The sequence below is a fragment of the Podarcis erhardii genome, assembly GCF_964252035.2.
Source record: "Podarcis erhardii genome assembly, chromosome: 9".
NCBI lineage: Eukaryota > Metazoa > Chordata > Lepidosauria > Squamata > Lacertidae > Podarcis > Podarcis erhardii.
Window position 1 is genome coordinate 59,990,486 of NC_138512.1, and position 23,634 is coordinate 60,014,119.

General features: G+C 42.1%; 3 protein-coding genes across 3 annotated transcripts in view; 2 read left to right on the plus strand and 1 right to left on the minus strand.

The window, feature by feature from the left end:
• LOC309350266 (uncharacterized protein C4orf17 homolog) overlaps window positions 1–3,960 on the minus strand; it is a 69,577-nt gene extending 65,617 nt beyond the window's left edge. Inside the window, exon 1 of the mRNA XM_081877130.1 lies at window positions 3,805–3,960. The gene's annotated coding sequence lies outside the window, so the exon portion shown is untranslated. The remainder of the gene's footprint in view (window positions 1–3,804) is intronic.
• A 1,091-nt stretch (window positions 3,961–5,051) lies between these two features.
• Window positions 5,052–13,807, plus strand: LOC309350251 (alcohol dehydrogenase 1A-like). Its single transcript, XM_081877094.1, has 9 exons — window positions 5,052–5,206; window positions 5,608–5,709; window positions 7,150–7,288; window positions 9,187–9,274; window positions 9,383–9,599; window positions 10,003–10,266; window positions 10,785–10,920; window positions 11,421–11,559; window positions 13,121–13,807. Exons 1-9 carry the CDS (start codon window positions 5,189–5,191, stop codon window positions 13,143–13,145), a joined length of 1,128 nt encoding a protein of 375 aa, XP_081733220.1. The 5' UTR covers window positions 5,052–5,188; the 3' UTR covers window positions 13,146–13,807.
• Window positions 13,808–17,032: 3,225 nt separating this feature from the next.
• The window catches only part of LOC309350578 (uncharacterized protein), a 50,458-nt gene continuing 43,856 nt past the window's right edge, over window positions 17,033–23,634 (plus strand). Inside the window, exons 1-7 of the mRNA XM_081877548.1 lie at window positions 17,033–17,429; window positions 18,787–18,888; window positions 19,989–20,130; window positions 20,997–21,084; window positions 21,178–21,397; window positions 21,548–21,808; window positions 22,258–22,393. Of these exons, the coding sequence (XP_081733674.1) occupies window positions 17,412–17,429; window positions 18,787–18,888; window positions 19,989–20,130; window positions 20,997–21,084; window positions 21,178–21,397; window positions 21,548–21,808; window positions 22,258–22,393 (967 nt within the window). The 5' untranslated portion in view covers window positions 17,033–17,411. The remainder of the gene's footprint in view (window positions 17,430–18,786; window positions 18,889–19,988; window positions 20,131–20,996; window positions 21,085–21,177; window positions 21,398–21,547; window positions 21,809–22,257; window positions 22,394–23,634) is intronic.

A 23,634-nucleotide genomic window follows, 5' to 3' on the forward strand; every position in this document is an offset into this window, starting at 1 on the left:
GTATAACCTGAAGGAGCGTCTCCACCCCTATCATTCGGCGCAGACACTGAGATCCAGCGCCAAGGGCCTTCTGGCGGTTCCCTCATTGCGAGAAGTGAGGTTACAGGGAACCAGGCAGAGGGCTTTCTCGGTAGTGGCGCCCGCCCTGTGGAACACCCTCCCATCAGATGTCAAGGAAGTAAGCAGCTATCCTATTTTTAAAAGACATATGAAGGCAGCCCTGTTTAGGGAAGTTTTTAATATTTAATGCTGTCTTCTTTTTAACACTCGATTGGGAGCCGCCCAGAGTGGCTGGGGAAACTCAGCCAGATGGGCAGGGTATGAATAAATAAATAAATAAACAAATAAATAAATAATTTATTATTTCTGCCCCGGTCATCTGGCTGGGTTTCCCCAGCCACTCTGGGCGGCTTCCAACAAAATACAATAACCTATTAAACATTAAAAGCTTCCCTAAACAGGGCTGCCTTCAGATGTATTCTAAAAGTTTGGTAGTTATTTTTCTCTTTGACATCTGGTGGGAGGGTGTTCCACAGGGCGGGTCCCAACACTGAGAAATTATTATTACTATTACTTTGAGAAAACGTCATTTTTTTTTTTAATTAAGAGCAGAGAAACAACCCTTTTTCATATGATTTTTTTAAATAGAAATCAAAGCAAAATATTAAAACCTTGATCCAGGAAAACAGCTTTTGAGTGAAGAGACTCATTTCCTACATCAGGAACTAGATGCAGATGATGCAGAGACATTAGTCTTGTTAAAGGTATTCAGTGCGCCCTCGAACCCATTTACACTGTACAATGTGGTTATGGGGTGCCTTTTTGTCCCTACTGCACTGCAGATAAAGAACTGGATTCCCAGCCATTGACACAGGATGTGTCCATGCTGCTTTTTACAACTGTGCTATTATTATTATTATTATATTATTATTATTATTATTATTATTATTATTATTATTATTATTATTATATTATTATTATTATTATTATTATTATTATTATTATTATTATTATTAAAAATATGTGTGAGAGAGTAAAAGAGAGACAGAGAGCACGCAGCTGTAAACTAATAATTCAAAAGACCTTTAGAACAGAACAAAGAGATGACAGCTGTACTTGCATTTGAATCTAAATTAGCACCAGCATGCAAAACAACACAACAACACAACACAACACAACACAACACAACACAACACAACACAACACAACACAACACAACACAACACAACACACAAACAAAACCGGGGGGGGGGGGAGACACAGAGCTTGCAAATCACATTTTCTTGCTTAAGGGCACAAATGTTTAACAGGAGGTGGATTGTTGAGATTTCTTGTGACTTGACTGAGCCGAAAGTTCTTCACGACAAAGGATAGTGAGATAAAGGGCACTTCCATACTGTTACTACTTTTGGATGGGACTGAATCACATCCTGGAATATCCTAGCTGTGGATCCAACTTTTTGCAGTAAGGAAGGTGATGGAGAAATGCAACAGAGACTGCAGATTAACACTTGCTTGATGCAATGTTATCTAATCTCTCCACAAAAAAATCAGGCTGAATGCTCATTAGTTTGTCCAGATTAAGGTGGTTGGGGGCCTTGGTGCAATACCCCCCAAGCCCCCTTCCTCCCAAAAAAGGAATGCATTAAATAAGGTACCACCCCAAAAAAGTATTGTAGTATCTCATAGTCCTTAACTCTTTCTTTGCGTTAGAGGACAGTGGGAGTTTCGGGCACCGCAATCTCACACAATCTTGCGCCACAAAAGTTTGCATTGAAAACGACAATATTAGTGAAAAGAACATACAAAAATGCCTTATTATATTATATTGCTTGCAAAAATGTGCATCACTCAAAACTGCAAACAAAAAAGTGAGACTAGCAGATAAGATAAACTGCAAAGAATTCAGCTGCCATTGTGGTACAAAGGAAACACCATCCTGTTCAGATTTGTCAATGGGATTCTGGAGGTGTCCTTCCACAGCTATTCTTGTTAGTGAATTTCCCACCCCCCTATACAACATGCCAGGCTTCATTGGTGTCCTCTTGCAAGAGTTACTGGGTGTGTTAGCTCCTGACCACAGTTCTTTATACCATAAGTCTAGTGACTGTTCACTGTAGGATTTCGATTGCTTAGCTATTGCTACTCCATCTGCTACCAACTGCTGGTGTGAAATCAGTTCATGCGAAGTACAAATACTCCAACAAAGAAACCAAAGATGTCAGAAAACAGAAATTTCTATCCAAACTTGTCTTCATTATAATCTGCTACAGTTTTGTTTTCCCCAAATACTGCATGAATTGTGTCATTGTTGGCTATTTTATGTAATTTATGTAATTTACATAACGTTTAACTTATGCAATTATCCCACTATTTCAGTTGTAAGGAAATAGCAAAACAATATTTAAAAAGAGTCATTAATTACATATCTGTTGTGGGGGTTTGAAAACAACAAGGGTTGACTGAATACCGATCACATCCGTTGGATTGGTACTGACCATATTCACTAGATTGATTTCTTTTCTGGACCTGGACAAAAATGCAAAAAATGCAAACAGTTGCAATTTCTGATTCTGTTTCTGACAGAATTACCTGACATCCCTAGTGGGTTCTGTTTTCATGCTTTACTCTGTCATTGCTGCTGAAATCTCAATAAACACTCCATTCTGGAAGCTTTCAACAATGGGATATAATGATATCACATATGATAGTGTGATGGGATAATGAGCTGCTTGTGCGTAAAAGCTCGATCCCTCTGGGGTTTGGCTGGTCATCCAAACCGAGGCACTAACGGAGCCCCCAAAGCATGACTCCGTCAGTCGCTGGTAGAATCTGACAGTGGGCGTCTACGGAATTTACGCCAACATAAACGCTGTTTGACGGACATGCGCCTTCGTGACTCTCTGCGTGACAGTTTCCGGCGAAGGGTGGGAGTTCCCAACGGGGGTCCCGTTACCTCTCCACTACTCTCACTGGAAGCATCCCAGAGCCTCCCCTCCGCTGTGACTCCTGCACTCCCCCTGCTGGTTCCCTCTTCTGCTGCAGATTCTCTCCTATTCTCCTGGAGCCTGTCCATCACCTGTCTCTCCGATGGCAGTTCCCTGACAGATAGTAAGAATCTTTATCCAGTTGAGCCTGGTCAATTAAAGTGATTAGGGCTACTCGGAGTAGTTAGATACAGCATCACCAAAAAGAGAATCTGGATGTTACAGGGCACTGCCCTGTCATGAAACTCCAGCGTACGCAAAAATGTGTGTGCAATTCACAATAAACTGATTTTTGCACGGTTATTGTGATACAAGCTAACATAAAAGTTTGAAACACAGCTCTTCAGAGCTGTCTTTCTCTGAAAGCAGCTTCTTCTGAATCTTTGCTGCAGCCTGCTGTTAATATAGCAAAATTACTAATATCATTTCCATTAAATTTATGTAATACTTGAAAACAAATTTATACACTGCTTGATAAAATGAAACAAAACCTCAAAGATAAAACAATAAGTTTGAGAAATCTTTACAACAGTAGTTTAAAATATGCAAAAGGTTAACCTACTAAAGGCAATTAAAATCCTTATCAACTTTCTAAGCATCTGGGCAGGCTTGTTTAAACAAGAATGTTTTTAGCAGGCACAGAAAATAATACTTGATATTAATGCCATCATAAAATGCCATCAATCAAGGCCCATACCCAATTCTCTCTTTCATCTGACAGGTTTTACATAGACAAGATGGTATTTCGGGGCCCTTCTGAATCCACAATCCTATTTTAAGTTGTGCCATTTACAACCCATGAAATGAAGAAAGGTACCTGGATACTTTTTGCTATGTGTGGGTAATCGTGGAAATGATACCTAAAGTTGAGCCTACTTCTACCCCTCAAGCTCCACAGGTGAATTTTGTTTCCAGGCAGCACCAATTCACAGGTTGCAGGTTGCGGCTTGCTTGAATCTTCCTCCGCACAAGATATTCCCTGTACTTGGAAAACCGGCATGTCAGGAACAAGGCTAGGCTGGAAAAGCCATTCCCCCTGATGTTAAAGGGCACAGATCTTATTTGGGTCATATGCAATGACCAGGGTTCCCTTAAATCCCTGTACTCACTAATGGCTATTTGCTGGTTGGAACTTCTTGAATAGCATTAGTGGTGGAATATTCCAGCTCCTGCAAAAATTGACAAGGCTACAAAAAGGCGAACCACGCAGTCGGGCGCAAAGTAGAGGCTATGGGCAGAAGGGTAATTTAGCACCTGAACATCACATTTGAGAAGGAGCCACTGTTTAGGCACGATGGGGTGCATCTATCTGAATCTGGCAATAATGCATGGCTCACTGACATCTCAGAAGGCTTCAAGGCTTGGTTGCAGATGTAATGGTGTGATGGCAAACCCTATTGGCTTGGGTGGCAGTTAAGGCATTGGGTAAACCATAGTTTTTGGTGGAGGGGAGGTTGTACCCTCTGCTTGCCTCTCAAGTGCAAACGGATATTCCATTAAAGCAGTGGCTTTAAAACTTGAGCCTCCAGCTACTGTTGCACTACAGCTTCCACCATCCCTAGCTAGTAGGAACTAGTGGTCAGGGATGATGGGAATTGTGGTCCCAAAACAGCTAGAGACCCAAGTTTGGGAAACCCTGCAAAGGGATCTGGAAGGAGTGGCTTCTTTTCTGAAGCCCAGGCAAGTTCGTACTTGATGTGTGTCATTAGGAGCCTCTTTGCCTTGAGTTGAGCCCACTGATATACAGGTGGGCTGGCACTTAAACTGGTTTTCCCAATGCCTGACCAAACCCTTCATCTGTAATCAATAAAGTTGTGCCAATATTTGACCCAAGCAACGTGTCCCATGTGTTTATGTTAAGATGGTCATGGGTGATGGGAGCATGTGGGTCACACAACGCCTCTCTACAATTCCCACCCTTCACAGACTTATTTCCTAGAGTGCAATCTAAATGTACAGTGTATTGTACTGCAGCTGAGGACTCTTAACCTACTTCCTTCAAAGTTGTGAAATTGCAGGTGGAGTCAAACTGAACGTAGAGGAGTGGCCACATTTCTTGGCATTGAACTAGGGAACGATTAAGTTTATTTGAAAGATAAGCCAAATATTTGAAGCAGAACTTTGTACTTCTAGGAGAACAGACTAGAAGTTCTGAAACGACACAGAGGAAGCAGATACACTAGATTACAAAGCTCAACACCATGAGCACTGCAGGGAAAGTAAGTAGATGATTTCTTTTAAAGTTGCTTTTTCAGCCCCAAGATGCGTAAATACAAAAAATAAAAATAGGCTAATTGTAAGCCACCCTGAGGAATTTGGCTATAGGTAGGGCTTTTTTTCAGCTGGAACTCACCAGAACTCAATTCCGGCACTTCTCAGATGGGTGCCATTGCCATTGTAAGAGAACAAAGGAGGCATTCATGGTGAGTTCCAGCACCTCATTTACTAGAAAAATTGCACTGGTATTGGGGCGCATATTAAATATTAAACATGCATAGGATTGCAATGTTAGCTGCGTGGAAAAAATAGTATATGCTCTTCTATTATTTAACAGGACATTGAAATCAGAGCTGCCACTGTAAATTGTTTTCATGTTTTGTATGATATTCTATTATCTCAGGTCATTAAGTGCAAAGCTGCCGTTGTCTGGGAAGTCCTGAAACCATTTAGTATTGTGGAAGTAGAAGTTGCCCCACCTAAGGCACATGAAGTTCGGATTAAGGTAAGAGAGACAAACCAAAAATGGCATTTCTGCAGATTGTTAGTATCTGCACTAGGGATGGAGAAATTCAATTCAGTTTGCACTTAAAGATAAATCTACCTAATTTATGCTTTCAAAAACAATATGAGAATGGGGAAGGGCTGCAGCCCTGGAGGAACAGCTGTTTTGCTTGCAAAAGTCTGAAGATGAATCACTGGTATCTCCAGGCAGGTGTGGGAGAGTCCCTAGTCTGACTCTCTGGAGAGCTGCTTTCAGTCAATGTGGAAAATGCTGAGCTAGATGGACCAATGGTCTGACTCAGTATAATTAACAACAACAACAACAACTTGTACCCCACCCATCTGACTGAGTTGCCCCAGCCACTCTGGGTGCCTTGCAACAGAATATTAAAATCACAACAAAGGTCAACACTAACACTTTGAATTGTGATTGGAAACACACGGGGAGTCATTGTAGATCTTTAAAGACCAGTGTTATACGGTCCTGGAGGCCGCTCCCAGTCACCAGTCTGGAAGCTGCATTCTGGATTAATTGTTGTCATAATTGTAGTTTAAGGCAGATTCCTGTGTTCCAATGAGAACCAAAACACACCCATTTTTCAAAATTCGCACTTCTCCAACTTTTGCAATGCCAAGTAATAAGTGTAAAAATTCATATAGTGGTGTAAAATGTGCACAAAAATGCCAGTATTAATGAATATAATATACAAATGTGCTTGAAATTAGACAACGTTGCTTTGCACTGTTGCATATTAGGCAAAATTGCATGCAAACATGTTTATATAAGGAGAAATTTGCACTGAAATCCTGATGAATTTTCATGAGTACTTTAAAACAAAAACCTGCAAACTGATGTGGAAATGTGGGAGAGTTTTGAACCCCTGCAAGTTGCTGCAGGAGAGGGATTGTGAGCAATATCATGAGAGGGGTGTTTCTAGGACTAAGGTGAAACTTAAAAGCTCCCTTGTTAGTTTTGCTATTGGATGATGGGTGTCAATTAATGACTTCCTTTTTCCAAAAAAAAAAACACCCCATCCTGTCAAGTGGAGATCTTTAACTACGTCTGAATTACTGTATTTTTCCGTGTATAAGACTATATTTTCCCCCAGATTTTTTAAGTTTAAAATTGGGGGTCATCTTATACACAGAATGTTGCAATTAATTATTTCTTAATTTGGGGCTCAAAAAATAGGGGTCGTCTCATACATGGGGGTGTCTTATATACGGAAAAATATGGTAGATGTGAAATTGTAGATGTGAAATTGTTTTCACACATGAAATTATATTTGATTGTTTTAAATATTTGTATAGGTTGATCTGTTTGTAATTGTTTCTCTTATTTATGTTTTTAGATATCATTTTTAGATATCTTATGGGAAGCAATTCATGAACTGAATTTTAAAAAATAATATAAAATAAAATACTTTCCCCTTTAAACCAGATTTTGGCATCTGGAGTCTGTCGCTCCGATGACCATGGGCTGAGTGGGGCAATGCAGGTAAAATTCCCCGTTATTCTTGGTCACGAGGCAGCTGGTGTTGTGGAGAGCGTTGGGGAAGGAGTTACCTGTGTGAAACCAGGTAAGGTAAAGCACAGTGCAACCAGAAAATATCAACTCACAGCATTGGTCAACAAGGATCAAACGAAACTAGGAGAGCCAACCAACTGGTGGAAGAATGACCAAGAAAGTGTTTTCTTTAGGGAAGGGTGGTCAGCTCTGGGCCAATGACTAGATTTTTAATGTAAATGCCAGAATTTGGAATCAATTACTAGACATTTCTGAATAGGAGTCAGCAAAGTTATTTTTTACTTAACTGCTGATATTACTACTACTACTACTACTACTACTATCACTTGCCAGGGTGGTTCACAACTACTTAAACTTGCAATATTAATTTAAAACAAATTACAGTCAAGAGAATAGGGTAGTCCCTATTCTCAGGTGCCAAAGACCAGGACTGCTATACTGCCAATACCCCAAAATGTTGATGAAAGAGGAACTACCAAAAGGGCCCCTTCTACTGATTTGAATGTCCAAGAGCAGGTACCCCCGAACTTAGCTCTCCAGATGTTTTGGGATTACAACTCTCATGATCCCTAGCTAACAGGACCAGTGGTCAGGGATGATGGAAATTGTAGTCCCCAAACAGCTGGAGGTCTGGGTTTGGGGATGCCTGCCCAAGAGGGTCTTTAGGGTCTGGTGGGGCTTCCTGTTTCCGGCGATGGAAAATGGCGGATCCCACACTATAGGAATTCAGCCGTTCTGATAATTCAGGGCTGATATGGGGGTAATTAGCCCTGGCAGCCTCCCCAAGGCAGGGGAGGACTCTCTCGATGACCCGCGGTTTGCCCTAGATTGCCGATGTGGCAGACGGCAGGGACACTGGGTCACGGAGCAAGGGATGGACTGACACTCCTGTGATGCCACCCCATAGTCTGCAATGTTCATGACATACCCTCCAACATCGCTCAGATAAAAATAGGGACATTTCTCACTTCCTTTTTTTTAAAAAAAATGATATTTTATTAAATTTTAACAAGAAAAAAGTTACAGAACAATAAACAGAAAAAAACCCCAGAAAAATACAAAAACCAAAATTTAACATAAAAAAAAAAAATCACTCTTTTCAGTTTCTTACCATTCATTTACTTATTTTCCTGACTTCCTCTCACCTCCCTTTTTTGTATTCCATTTAAAAGTTGGTTCAGCAAATTCATACCCTCTTAATTAACCCTTAATTGTTTATCCTCATATGTTATAACCTCAGATTTTCATCTAATATCAATCCATTCTTGCAAGTTCTTATTTTACCTTATTACTAGAACCGCTTCATTTCATTTCAACATCATTAACATTTGAAAATTTTACAGTTCATTTTACCATTAATTTCTTTAACCTTGTCTTACCTTCAAAACATTAAAATTTCGAAATTTAAACCATATTTAAATTTAACTCCTTCAAACCTTTCTGCTAAAGCCAATTAATTCCTTTCCAGCACATTTTAGTATTTCATTAGTATTACACTAATTCCAAAAATAAAATGATTTATAAAAAAGAAATTCTCATTCTGGTTTTATCCAACGTCCCTTCTTCCTGGTTTCGGATAATGTCAGTTCTTACACCATTATATCCTGTCCATCAATCGGGTGTTCTAATATCTGAGGCTCTCAAGTCCCTTCTATGCCCCCTCTGCAGGTTTTCTTGTTCCTTTTTATACTTGCACACATCCTTGTCCTTTGTTGGATTCTTGCATATTTTCTTCCCTTTCTCCTTGGGGAGTGAATCTCCGGGGGGTTCCATACAGTAATATTCTCCATTTTCTTTTATCAGATTGTGGACAATCTGACATTTCTCACTTCCTACCTCCAACTGACCCTCCTCAAACCCTCCCCCTAATTTTGTACTGTCCCCTGCCCGCAACAAAGCATTTCCTGAACATTTTAAGCAAGCTAATGATGGTATTTTCATCATTCCCAGGAGACAAAGTCATCCCACTCTTTGCCCCACAATGTGGAGAATGCAGCACATGCAAACATCCCAGAGGCAATCTGTGCAAAATGGGCGAGTGAGTTGAAGCTGTTATTTGCAACAGTATTAGAAACACCAGCAGTGCATATGTTGGGTTAAAAAAAAACACAACCCAAAGCACGATTTTCCTTTCTTCATCTTTTAGCCTTACCGCCTCTGGATTAATGCACGATGGCACCAGCAGGTTCACTTACAAAGGCCAGCAGCTCCACACCTTTCTCGGCACAAGCACCTTCGCAGAATACACCGTGGTGCATGAGTCTGCAGTGGTCAAAATTGATGCTGCAGCTCCTCCAGAAAAAGTGTGTCTGATTGGCTGTGGGTTTTCTACTGGCTATGGTGCTGCCATCAACAGTGCAAAGGTAAGGATTAAAACATTGGTAATGCTCATATTCAGGGTGGGAAATTTGTGGCAGGTCTAGACAAAAAGAGGAGGACAGGTGGGCTCTGGGGCTCTGGCACAGAACCAGGTGAAAGCACATTCAATACAGTAAATGAATCAAAACAATATAAAATAGCAAAGCCACCAAATACCCACCAATCCACTGGATGTACACTCATGACCTGCACTCATGTTCTTGCTACAGACATAGTTCTCCAGCATCCCACCTCTCTCTTGGATGCTTTGAACATCAAGGAGCAATCCCATCCACAACCTATTGCCCAGGGGAACACCCTTGCCATCATATACCAAAAGAGAGAGACAAGTAGTGCAGGGGGTTGGATTAGATGGTCTCTTCCAACTCTACAATTCTATGATTTCAGGTGGAGCCTGGTTCAACCTGTGCCATTTTTGGTCTGGGAGGAGTTGGCCTCTCAACTGTCATGGGCTGCAAAGCAGCTGGAGCTTCCCGAATCATCGGGGTCGACATCAACAAGGATAAGTTTCCCAAAGCTAAAGAGATGGGAGCTACAGAGTGTGTCAACCCTCTGGATTTCAAGAAGCCCATCAATGAAGTGTTGTATGGCTTGACAGACGGTGAAGGTGTTGACTATTCATTCGAAGTGATTGGGCGCACAGACACCATGGTACATGCATGGAGACAGGATTTTACTGTCCTACTTTGAAAAGGGAAGATGGCATTTCCTGCATTCCTGTTCTTCATTGGTTTTCACTGGGTTGTGATCCGATAATCTGTTGCAGCATGGGCCTTGGGTTCTGAGACAGTAGAACATGTCAGAGTTTTAAACATCCTCCACCCATTGATCAGGTAACTTATGGAATAATGTGAGATGGGACTCAGGCATGAGGAGCTAATGGAGGGGTGAGAATGATACTTTTGGGTGATTCTTCTCTCCCACATAAGCCCACCCCCAACATCCCTTCCCACATTCTTCAGAAGGCCCTAATCATCCAAACAGGCTTTTCAGAGTGTGCATGTAGCTGGACATGGGAGGAAGAAAAGATAGGGATGCTTTCTTCCATTGCTACTAATATGCTTTGAACAGTAAAATCTTTGAGAGGTCTGACTGTGTCATGGGAGGTGATCATGGATGGTATTTCTCCTTGGCTTGATTCAAGAGTCATGCCTTTGGATTTCCCCCAGACTGCTGCCTTGGCTTCCTGCCACATGAATTATGGGACCAGCGTGGTTGTCGGAGTGCCCCCTTCAACTTCTGAAATTACCTTCTCTCCAGCGCTTATCTTCACAGGGCGCACTTGGAAAGGATCTATATTTGGAGGTATGGGCCTACTAGCTTTCTATCAACAGGACACATTTCAAATTCTGAGTGTTGAGGGTACCCGTCACAAAATAGCTTGGGGTGGCAGCGGGTTGTGGCATAAAACGTCTGTCATTGAGAGCATGGCATAGCACAAAATTAGAGAAACACCTTGATTTGTTCATTATTTCCCCACCCCCAGCAATGCAATTTAGATTTTTTAAAAAAAATCATGCTCTTACCCTGTGAAGATACATTTAAGATCTCATGCAGTTTGGCCCTCTGTAGGCTTTCCACGCAAGCTCTTGCCCCATAATTACTACGTTAGTATCTCCTCTATCTCCCTCCCACCCACAGATCTGTCATAACATCAAGGCCAATCTCATTGCATAACCCAAGTTCAAAGACGGTTTCAGGCTATAAATTTGTGGGACTGCCAGACCTTTAAGCAACATTTTGCTCCTTTTTTATGGCATTATAATTAGAGTACCATATCTTTACTGTGCACTTACTGTTTTCAGGATGGAAAAGCAAACAAGCTGTCCCCAAGCTGGTTTCAGATTTCATGGGGGGGAAGTTTGCTCTGGATCCACTAATTACCCACACTTTGCCTTTTGATAAAATCAACGAGGGCTTTGAACTGCTGCGTTCAGGAAAAAGGTAAGACCTTTCCCCACCCCCACCCCTCAATGGTGTAGTGGAAAAGGCAGGGTGCCGTTCTGAGAGTCATAGCCATAGTCATGATAAGATTACACAATCCTCCTCTGGAGTGACTCAAGCTGTGTTGCCTTTGAAGTTCCATTGTTCACAACAGAACTTGCACATCACTGTCTTGAAACTGAAGACAACTGCTTAGTTTGGGAGCATACAGAACAACTGCTCTTGGGTGTTATTCGCATGCACCTTCTCCAGAATCACCCTAGGAGCTAATCCTCAGTAGCTGGCTCAACTCCTTCCACTCAGATTGGGGGGGAGACTCTGGGATGCTGGAGACAGGGCCCTCCTAGGATCCAGTTGCAGTAATGGGTCTTCAGTGTCACAGGATCTCAGATCACTATACCCAAATGGGAGCAAATGTGGTCTAAAGGGTAACAAGGTGGGCTGGGGGTTGCTTGCGTTGCAGACTAAAAATGGATGTATGGGACTTCCAACACAATGCTGCATTGCAGAGTGTTTCTGTACAATGTTGGGAAGAGGGGAATTGGATCCAGTTGGTGGGCCAGTTCCCCTGACTGCAGTGGCTTGCTGACCTGTCAATCACATGACATCGCTATATTGGGTGACCAGGTTTTCCTTTGTAGTGTGAGCTGGGCTTGCGTACACATCTCCCAACGCCTCTCCAGTTTAACTCAAGACTCATTCACTCCAACACCCAAAGAGGACTCTTTCATCTCCATCACACCCCCCCCCCCGTAAGACCTACATTTAAAATGAAGTCTACGCATTATTCATCTACAAAAAAATATGTGGCCGAAACAAAAACAAAAAACAGACAGATTAGCTTGATCATGGTTAAATTCTAGTACTGAATATATGTACAAAGAAACAGAAGACAAAATGGGGAAATGGACACCTCAAGAATGAAAATGAATAACTAAATGGGACAATGAAACCCATGTAGAAACAATGCAATGTACATCCATGCAAATATGGATGTTCACAAGCAAGACTTGCGCCACAACCGTGGTTGACTTGTTGTGTTTCTTCGTGTGCAATTCTTTTTCTCAGAAACATTTTTATAGGCTTATCACCAGGCTTCTTATTTCCTCTTTTTCACACCCTTTTCTTCTCTTTTTCTTTTATCACTTTATTCCTTTATAAATGAAATCCTGCTAATAAAATGTTAACTCTAAAAAAGGTTTCCTATTTCTGTACAGGTTCAGACTTCCCTCTCCACCCCCCCCCACTCTGAAAATTACTCACTGTGTTTTCTATAGACTCTTCCTTTTTCTGCTCCTCTGACTGTAAGTTGTGTTAATTGTGTTAATATTGAATTTGAAAACGTTGTAACCCACCTGGAACGTGATGGCAGAAGGTGGGTAATAAACAGAATGAATGGATGGTGCTTCGAAGATCACCTTCCCTTACTATGAACCAGATCAAGCCTTTCCTTAGCAATTTGTGGCAAGTTCTTAAACCTACTGAAATATTAGCCTATTAACATTAAAAATCTAACCGGTATTGTCACCCTTCCATTTAAAAATGTTTCTTAATGTTTCAGTATTCGCAGTGTCCTGGTATTTTAAAGTCCATGGTGAGGAGGAAGAATACAAGACAATGACCTTTGCAAGCTCAGATTGCCGCATTGCCTAGCAGGACATATGTGAAAATGACTGGACTCTTCAGTGTCGTCACTGGCAATGCTCCTTTATCAACACGTAGGTCTATCCCAAGACCGTCGCGTTTTTCCTCCAAATGCAATAGAAGAAAATTACCATAAACACAATCTTGGTTGTGATTCAAACTATCAATATCCTGTTTAATGAAGCAACAACACAAATAATTATTATCATGTATTTCAAAGGTGAGAGGATGGGTAGTTTAGGCAGCTGTCTTATATATATTTGGGAGAAAGTCACACTGAACCCAGTGGAGTATACATGCTGTAAATCAGTAGCTTGAAATCTCTTTACAGAAATAAATTTGGTACCATTTTACATTGTTAATAAATATAGGATATGGAGGTTTCTCGGTGATGCACAAATGATAACAATTTCTTGACAACTCCTTAAGGAAGATTGCTGTAATTTTTGTATGTTCTGATATGAAATTCTGGCAATGGCAAAATAATACAAGTTTTTTGCTGCTTAAATTCCAGGGTGGGTTTTCTTGGTGCCTTATATTGCAAGGAGTGGTAAACTGTATGGATTATATCATAAACACCTAATAAAAATAGTTATGAATTCCAGTGTACTTCCATCACTAATATTTCTGTTTCTCCAGGCACCTTTCACAGATTCATAGAGTTGGAAGGGACGCTGATGATCATCTTTGCATATTTAAATAAAAGTATAAACAGTAAGAAATAACTGAGATAATCCTAAAACCTATCAAAAGGTTAAAAAAACCTTTAGTGAGGCCTATATTATTTATTTATTTATTATTTTCTGTACCGCCCTATACCCGAAGATCTCATGAGACCTGCTTCAATGGTTAGGAAATGTAACTCTTTCAAACCCTATTGTATAGGGTCTCTTCAGTCACCTACCCAAATGCGTAAGGACGTAACTTCTATACCCCGGCATTCTGAAAGGAGAGTAAGCACATTCAGCTAAATGCCCTTAGCATTTTCCCCATATGTTCTGGAGTCTCACATTGTCAGGAGTGCTGATCATAGGAATGTTTTTAAGGGTATTTAGCTGAATGTCCTTAGAATCTTCTTTCAGACCTTCATGATGAACACACAAAGGTTCAGAGTGAAGCAGGCAGGGCCAAGCACGGCTGGGGATGTTGGGAATGTGTGCCCCTGTGTTGTTTTTATCCTGGGTGAGGGCCTGGCTTGGAAAGGGAGTTTAGCTTGCATTTTTCCACTGGCTTGACATCTTCTCTTCAATACTCCCAATATTATCTAAATTCTACCATTTAGTAATTGCTAACATTCACTAACTCTAGCCGTTATAAGTGCTCTTGCACCCTCCAAACTCTATTACCCCAGACTTGCAATATGCATTCTTGCAGGCATTGGTAGGTTGTAGAGCTTATCACAAGATTTGGGTAAATGTGAATTCCAAAATATATCAAATTGATACACTTGGCTTTAAATATGAACTTAAAATTTCTCCCCCAGCCCTTGTCAAGAATGATAGGAGTTGTGTTCCCACAACATCTGAGGGGTCATTTGTTCCCCATCTCTGGCTTAAGGAACAGTTCACATGAAGTTTGACTTAACCTTCCTACAGTTATTACACCTCTTGTTCAGTTTGGAATAAGCCTCACCCTCTAGTCATATTTGTTCTTGCCAGGATCCATGCAAACAGCATTGCTTTGTTTGCATTAATATTTGCTCTTTTGAGGCAGTTCAACTTCCTAACTAACAAGAAAAATACAATACCGCTTTGCAATGTTGATGTTATCATTCCAGCTTGTCGGTTCACAATGTATAGTATTTCTTAACGGCACCCAAACCATAAGAATATATGCAGCTCCTTCCCTCAAGGCGAAAGTAATCAAGATACTTAACCCCATAATCATTTGTGACCAAAATGGTGTGTTTTTCTTTCTGTTTCTGAGGGAAAGTATGTTTCTTCTAGAGAACCATCTTTCTCCTCACAGCACCCTCCACCCCAAAAAGGAGCAAGAGAACTCAGGGGTTGATCAGAAACATATGTTTCTCTCTCTGTGTGTTGTATTTAAGCATTCTGAGAATTTGCAAAAATTGTGTAATACTCTGAGGGCCGAACTTGGCAATAATTCATACTCGATAAAGAACTGGATTTTTTCTCTCTTCAAGTTGCTCTTCTAGGGATACCCATCTGGATTGGAACCCTAATATGTGGCCAAGGGGGCATTAACCCTTTCATATCCATGCTCCCGCAATTTGCATAGAAATACAATCCCATTCCCTGGAGCCTTGCAGCTGTGAGTTTTCCTATAGATGGAGCAAGATGGAGTCACCAAATACACTTAGCATTGCCACTCATTTCCTAGGGCTGATTATCAGCATCAGGTTGTTTGTCCCATGAATGAAATCCCTCTGTCCCCCTAGTGCAACAAATCAACTTTATTTTACAGTGGTACCTCAGGTTACATATGCTTCAGGTTACAGACTCCGCTAACCCAGAAATAGTACCTCGGGTTAAGAACTTTGCTTCAGGATGAGAACAGAAATCGTGCTCCGGCGGCACGGTGGCAGCAGGAGGCCCCATTAGCTAAAGTGATGCTTCAGGTTAAGAACAGTTTCAGGCTAAGAACGGACCTCTGGAATGAAATAAGTGCTTAACCCGAGGTACCACTGTATTTTTAAATGGCCTTTTTTGCGATTAGGAAAGTGATGGGGAAATGCACTGACCCAATAATCCCCCCCGGAAACAAGTATCACCGAGCCAACTAAAGACCATGCCTTGCCCACTAAGCCTCTCTCATTGCCAAGGAAAAATAATACAGTGGTACCTCGGGTTAAGTACTTCATTCGTTCTGGAGGTCTGTTCTTAACCTGAAGCACCACTTTAGCTAATGGGGCCTCCTGCTGCCGCCACACGATTTCTGTTCTTATCTTATCCTGAAGCAAAGTTCTTAACCTGAAGCACTATTTCTGGGTTAGCAGAGTCTGTAACCTGAAGCGTATGTAACCCGAGGTACCACTGTAAATAGAATGAGAACCTACCCAAGTGAGGCTGCCACCTCTTGCTGCACCTTGTCAAAAAATGTTTGCCTCCTGTGCATTCATTTCTATATGGATGGTTACAGACTGCTTTGAAAATGGATTAGACAAATTTATGGAAGATTTAAACTCAGTGGCTACATGTCAGAATGGCTACATGCTAAATTCAGGATCATACGAAGCAGGCTTCTGAACTCCCATCACTGGGGAACAACCAAGGCAGAGGTCTATTGCCCTAATGCGTTGCTGCTGGGATTCACGTAAGCATCTGGGATGCTTTGGGGAAGAGGATGTCAGGCTAGGCATGTATTTGGTGTGATCTGCTATTCTTATGCGAGCCAAGTTCATGCATTCACACAAGCCAGGAAGCTAATTTGCACCCCACTGCTGCAATGGTCATGGGGCTGAGGCTAATTTCCACCCTGATTCCCTACTCCCCAAGTTTTCAATGTGGATCTAGAAAAGAGATCCCAGTCTGCATTTGTTCTTGTTCCCATCCCATGCAACGTCAAAGAAGAGGACACTTTCACACAAAGGCTTGTGGATATGTAGAGACAGTTTGTACTTCTTTTCAGTGTAGTGTGTGAACAAAACCATCATCAAATTTTATTCACCACAAAACAGCGTCATATTGCAGATACTATCTTTAAACATCGTTTATTTTTATAACTCCTTTAGCACCTATCCTTTGAACACAGGATGAAACAGATAATATATGAAGCATGCAAACACAGAGGGATCTTTCCCAATAAAATAATAAAATCGTGCAAGGGGTTAAAATAACACATGTCTGGCAAAACAAAGACCAGGAGTGCCAACCTGCGCAAATATTCGTCCCCGCCTTCTGCCTGTTACCTCTCACCATTGGCGCGCATCTTCTCATATACGCTTCCTTATTCGGGGAAGTTTGAGGCATTTTAGGAAACGCGCTGGGTCTGCGTCTACTGGCTAAGCAATAGACTACATCCCCCAGAGTCCCTGGCGGTAGGTCTACGGCACACAGAGAGGTCAGTTTAAGGGACGTGGCCCCATTCCGCTACGCTTTTGTTCTAAAGGAATCTCAAGGTTCCCACGAGAAACACGCACCCAAGTAGAGATCGGGGTTAGTAGTTGTTTCCGCTTCCAAACTCGGAATCGGAGGAGCTGTGCAAAAGAGGCGAGCGGATTTCTGTGCGCAAAGGAACGCAAAAGCATGGACACTCTTGGGAAAGTAAGAAGACAGCAGTTTCTCTTTCATATCGAAAGGCTGCAAGCCCATCCAAGCCCTATTTACCTGGGAGTAAGCTCCTCTGAATTCAATAGGTCTTACTTCTGAGTAGACACGGTTCGGATTGTGCGCTGAAGGATTACCCTTTCATAAAGTTGCAATCCCGCCCTTGCACACCTCCTCAGGAGTAAGTGTCATTAAACTCAGTAGGTCTTACTTCCGAGTAAGCATGCTTCCACTTGCATTTCATGGTTCCTGGTCACGTTAGGGTTTGAAGCTTTGATTGCTCCAAGGTTCTGGCTGTGGAAGCGGATGAGAAGGGGAAAATAGCTGCGTGCAGAATTGTATGATCACAATTGCGTGATCAAAAAATAATTGCATTTAAACCGCAACCTTTACGTGTCTTACGAAGTTGCATGTGCAAGGATTTAGGCTTCAGTCCTGGACTTCTTAGCAGACAGGTATAAGAAACTTCCCCAGCCCAAAAATGGTGCCCTCCAGTTATTGCTGTTTTATTTTAGCCTAAAAATGGGGTATAACAGTTAATTTAAACAAAAAACAAAAAAAATAGTGGGTTTTGAGATGTTTTGAACTACAGCTCTCTGTATTGTAGTCCAAATGATCTACAGAACACTGGGATAGAATCATAGAATTGTAAGGGACTACGAGGGTCATCAAGTCCAAACCCCTTCAATATTTTGCCCAACATGGGGCTCAATCCCACAACCCTGAGATTAAGAGTCTCATGCTCTACCAACTGCACTATTCCGGTATGGCAAAGGCTGAATGCAGTACAGGGCAGCCAACATGGTGCCCTCCAGATATTGTTGGACTACATCTCGTATCAACCTTAACCATTGCCCCTGTTGGCTGGGACTGGTGAGAATTGGAGTACGGCAAAAAATGGAGAGCATCGTCCCCTGGTGTAGCAGATGATAGTGAGCAAGATGGAGCAAGAGTCTGCCTCAGTACAGTACTCATAGTTGTATTTCTTGTGGCGAAGAAATACATCTCTCCCCCCCCCCCCAATTTTCTCTCAATGAGAAAATGCAAGAAAGAGTATTGCGACTCCCAGATGTTGCTAAACTACAACTCCCAGCTTCTGTTCTAGGCCCATATTGAGATACCAGGTTACACCCTGGAGATGGACACTATACTTTTGCATTCCCCACTGAAGTAGAAGATGAACCCACCACAGCAGCTTCTCTCTGATTTTCCTTTCACAAAGTCCCATCTGCTGCACCAAACAAGATTCCATTTAGGCTACAACCTGCAACTATACACTTTCATCCAATCCTATCTCCTTTTTGCCCTGCCCTGGGATTGGATTGAGCATCTCATTGATCCCTTGTTTTTACAGACTATAAAATGCAAGGCTGCTGTCGCCTGGGCAGTAGGGAAGCCGCTTTCTATTGAAGAGGTGGAAGTTGCCCCTCCAAAAGCTCACGAAGTCCGTGTTAAGGTAGATGAATTGTTTGTAGTCCCTTTCCATGCTCCTCCGCTATGAGGATAATTTTTCCTATCAATGTACAACTTGTGTCTGTTGTTGCTCTCTTTCTCCAGCTGTTTCTGAAATGGCTGTACAGATTTTATTACGCTTGTGAGTCAGCAGTGGTAGTGATGGGTAAGCTAAGAGAAGTTTAAGGCTGGTATGGAGTTTTCATTCCAGTTTAATTTGATGCTGCTGCTGATCATAAATGTGTTTATTTGTTTGATTTGCAAAACACTTCCAATAAGACATCACCAAGTGATTTACGGTAACAATAAAGTCATATATCACTGCTTTGATTGCATCAGTTTCAAGCAGTATATAAGTAGGAATAAGAATAAATATAGAAGAACGTCACTTAGAATTCTTGTTGGAAAAGGAAGGTCTACAATAGTCACTGAAAATGCAATAGAGTTGGTGTTTTTCTGATTTATAGGGGGAAGGAGTTCCAAAAGGAAGGTGCCACCACCCTAAAGGCCCGATTCCTGCATTGTATGGAACTGACCTCCTGATGCGATGTTATCACAGGTCCTCTCCTACAGAGCACAGTGACCACAGTGACACAGTTTGTGTCTTACATGATAACTTTGAAATGATTGCAAATTTCATAGAATCATAGAATTGTGTGGTTGGAAGATACTTCTAGGGTCACCCATTCCAACACCCTGCAATGCAGGAATCTCATTACATTTGGCCATCCAATCTCTGCTTAAAAACCTCCAAGGAAGGAGAGCCCACAACCTCCTGAGGGAGTCCATCTCACTGCTGTTAGAAAGTCCTTCTTGATGTTCAGTAGGAATTTGATCTGTATTAAGTTGGTGCCTTTCACTTCCATTACACTATCCCTAACTCCAACCTTAATATTATGCTGTAAATCACTGCAAATGGAAACCCAAGAAGTCTTTGGAGTAGAGCATCCTTCACCATCCTGATGCTCACCACGTGTTTTGGTTTACAACTTCTGTTGGCCCCAGACACCACACGTTGAAGGGTGTCAAAAGCTGGGCTGGAGTAAACAGAATATAGAATAGAGCACAGGGAAAGTCAAAGAAATGCACTTTCTTCTCTTACAGGTAATAGCCACAGGGATATGTGGAACTGATGACCATGTTCTGACAGGCTCTTTCCCTAAAGTCAGTTATCCTGTCATTCCTGGGCACGAAGGAGCTGGAATTGTAGAGAGCATAGGTGAAGGAGTGACTTGTGTGAAGCCAGGTACATAAAAGTATTTTAGATGTATTATCAATATCTTTCTAAAGCACCACAGCATCATTTAACAATGCACAGTTGTGGTAAAATCTATGCTTGCCCAAGTAACTCTTACTGTATTTGAGATTATCCCTGGTGAACCAGCACTAATCTTTGAATGTTTCCACTACATAAGTGCTTCCTCTATGGACTGTAGGCTCTTTTTTAAATTAACTTTTTCTGAACCATAACATTAAGTAAAGTATGTGTGTCAATATGCAGGCAGTACCAATTTAAAAGGACTGACTTAACGCACTAGTCCCTATTGCAGCCTCTACCAACCTAATGCCCTTCTCCCGATGTTTTGGACTACAACTGCCATTGGCCCAAGCCAGCATGGAATGGAAACCACTTCCCATGGAAACCACTTCCCTCTCTTGAGCAAGGCATGCGCCTACTGCCCAGCAGCTAATAGGAGGGTGTGAGTGTGCTTTGCTCCAGCAGCTCCCATGATTCCTGGCCACTGGCTGTGCTGGCTGGGGCTGATGGCATTTGGAGTCCAAGAATGTCTGGAGGGCCATAGGTTCCCCACTCCTGATGTAGAACTACCTGCTGCAGCCTGAAGTCGTATGCGCTAGAAGAAGTTTTGCCACTTTATTCCAAGGAGTGAATAATAGGCTCCTTGTTTACTTTGCTGAAGTGGACAGCAGGCTGGAGCATTTGCTAATGAGTGGCTATTCAGTCTTTGTTGTAGCAAAAAGAGCCTTGTGATGCTGTGGTCACAGTATTTTGATACATAGCTCGCTCCCTTCACTGAGCACTGGTTATGGATGCAGACTCCCTTTGTTAGGTTGTTTCTATCTACTATATTTTTATGCCTCTTTTATTTCTAGGAGACAAAGTTATCCCTCTTTGTCTGCCTCAGTGCAGAGAATGCGCCTCGTGCCTGAAACCTAACACCAACTGTTGCCTAAAAACCCAGTAAGTTGTTCTGGAAATTTCTCCTGTATTTCTATATCGGCAATATGCAGCACAGCTTTTTGTTATTGACAAATCCTGATCTCTTTGAAACAGCCTTCTTGAGCCACAGAATCTAATGCCAGACAAAACCAGCCGATTCACCTGCCAGGGGAAGTTAGTTCACCACTTCCTTTGGATCAGCACTTTCTCAGAATATACAGTCATGCCTGACTCAACCGTTGTTAAAATTGATGATGGTGCCCCTCTGGATAAAGTCTGTCTTTTCGGCTGTGGATTTTCCACCGGCTATGGGGCTGCCCTCAATACAGCCCAGGTGAGGAATCCTGTGCTCCGTTTGTGTTCCTTGGTTGACTCTTTTGGTCTGTGTAATAGACATGAGCTTCTTACGTTGGAAATATGGCCAACATTACCCTATTCCACAACTGGAATTTATCCTGGTCCTCTTTTCTCCATGGCTCTATAGGTCATGCCAGGTTCCTCCTGTGCTGTCTTCGGTTTGGGAGGAGTTGGTCTTTCTGTAGTCATGGGATGCAAAGCAGCTGGAGCTTCGCAGATCATTGGGATTGACATTAACAAAGACAAATTTGTAACAGCGAAAGAACTGGGAGCCACAGAATACCTTAACCCTCTGGATTACAAGAAGCCAATTCAGGAAGTGCTGGTTGAAATGACAGGTCACGGTGTTGACTATGCATTTGAGGTTGTTGGGTGTTTGGATACGTTGGTATGTATTGCTTTTAGTCAAAAGATTTCTGGTTCCAATCTGCAATTTGATAACCATAGTTTGCAAGTTTGGAAGAAATTTCAAAGTGTGATTGGTGCCCAACAAACCAGGAAAAAGGGAATTGTAGCACACAAAGGGAAAAGGGAGGTGGCAAGTCAATTCACAAGCCCAAGAGTTCATAAAGGCTTGTGCATGTAGCACAAAACCATGGTTTTATGTTTCATCTGAAGCAGTCCATATTGTTCCCAGGATCCCTGGCATTCCTAGAAGTTGATTGATTTGTATTGATGATTTGTAAGATGAAAGAGATGGTTCATAAACACCCATGACAAAGCAGCAACAACCCCTAATTCATTATTCTTCATTAACTATTTTGCAGTGCATCATAAAATGTCGCTGTTCCTTTGCATGACAGCAACCTGTTCAATTTCCCCTCCTACTTCCATTAGACAGCTGCTCTAGCGTCCTGTCACATGGGCTGCGGAGTCTGCGTGATGGTTGGTGTGCCTCCTTTAGGCTCTAGGCTCTCCTTCGATCCTATGCTGCTTTTTACAGGACGCACCTTGAAAGGGAGCTTCATTGGAGGTATGGTGATGCACCATGAATGAGCAAGCATGTTGATGTATGGACATTTCCCAGTTCCTGTGTTTAGTACTGTGAAACCCTGAATAGGTCATGAAGTTGTTTAATAACTTTGAAGAAATGTCTATGTGCCACTACTAAGACAGTCCTTTCCCAGGTGACTGATCAGTATGCTTCCACCCAGGAATAGATTGGCAAGAAGGGCCTCCCTAGAAGATCTTTAAAGCATGAAAGAACGGGACATTGTAGGGTGGTAGAGCTCACCTGACCTCCAGCTGGTCACATCACTGCTGCTTACTGGGAGGTTCAGTAGGAGGAATCAGGTCAACATGATACATATACACCAGCGGAGCCAATCCAGCATTCCCGCTGGTGCATTTGCACCATATTGGCCTTGTCTTCTCACTCCACCTCCCAGTAAGCAGTGACACAACCAGATGGAGTTCAGGTAAATACTGCTGCCCCACTTCTTTGCAGAGACACACAGAGAACGACACCTGATGATGATCTCAGGGCATGGATTCGTACTTATTAGTATTAGTATTTTATTTGTACCCTGCCCATCTGACAGGGTTGTCCCAGCCACTCTGGGCGGCTTCCAACATGTACTGTATAAAAGCAGAATAAAACATTAAACGTTTTTTTAAAAAAATCTGTATACAGGTATTCCTTTAGATACTGCAGTCACAAGCCGTGTAGGGTGTTAAAAATTAAACTCTGTACTTAGAATAGCCCCTGGAAAGGGGCTGAAATGTTGAATTGGTGTAATAAAGAATGCATGTGCATATGTGAATCTTTCCACCTACTACCTTCTCAGGCAGGGAAGGGAGGCTGTTTAACCCTTTCCTTCTCAGCCATCATTCCACTCGGCCTACACACCCCTTGCCATTCCCAGCCTGTCCCATCCTAGTCCTGTCCAGATAAGCTGCAGCAATTTTGGTGTTTTGAGGGTAGCTCAGTCTCGCTATACCAGCTACAGCTGTGTATCTGTAAGAATTCCTGGACTAGAAGTGGGAGCTGCAGTATGGGTTGCTGCCAGAACCAAATTTTGTTTTAAAGACTGGTTGTTGCTGCCCTTTATTTTCTTGAAAGAATAAGCAGTAGCAACCCACGTGTTTTCTGACTGTCCTCTTGCCCTATCTCAGGCTTTATAAAACCTTGAGAATATCACAAGCCTTGTATTGCTGAGTCATTTTTATGGCGTGAAAAAAATTCTGGGTGATAAACATTGTGTGGGTCGTGGT

Bases quoted from the DNA above. Each gene is read 5' to 3' on its own strand.
- LOC309350251 (XM_081877094.1), top strand. The intron at 9,600-10,002 runs GTAAGGATTAAA...CTATGATTTCAG, and splicing joins CTGCCATCAACAGTGCAAAG to GTGGAGCCTGGTTCAACCTG. The intron at 10,267-10,784 runs GTACATGCATGG...GATTTCCCCCAG, and splicing joins TTGGGCGCACAGACACCATG to ACTGCTGCCTTGGCTTCCTG.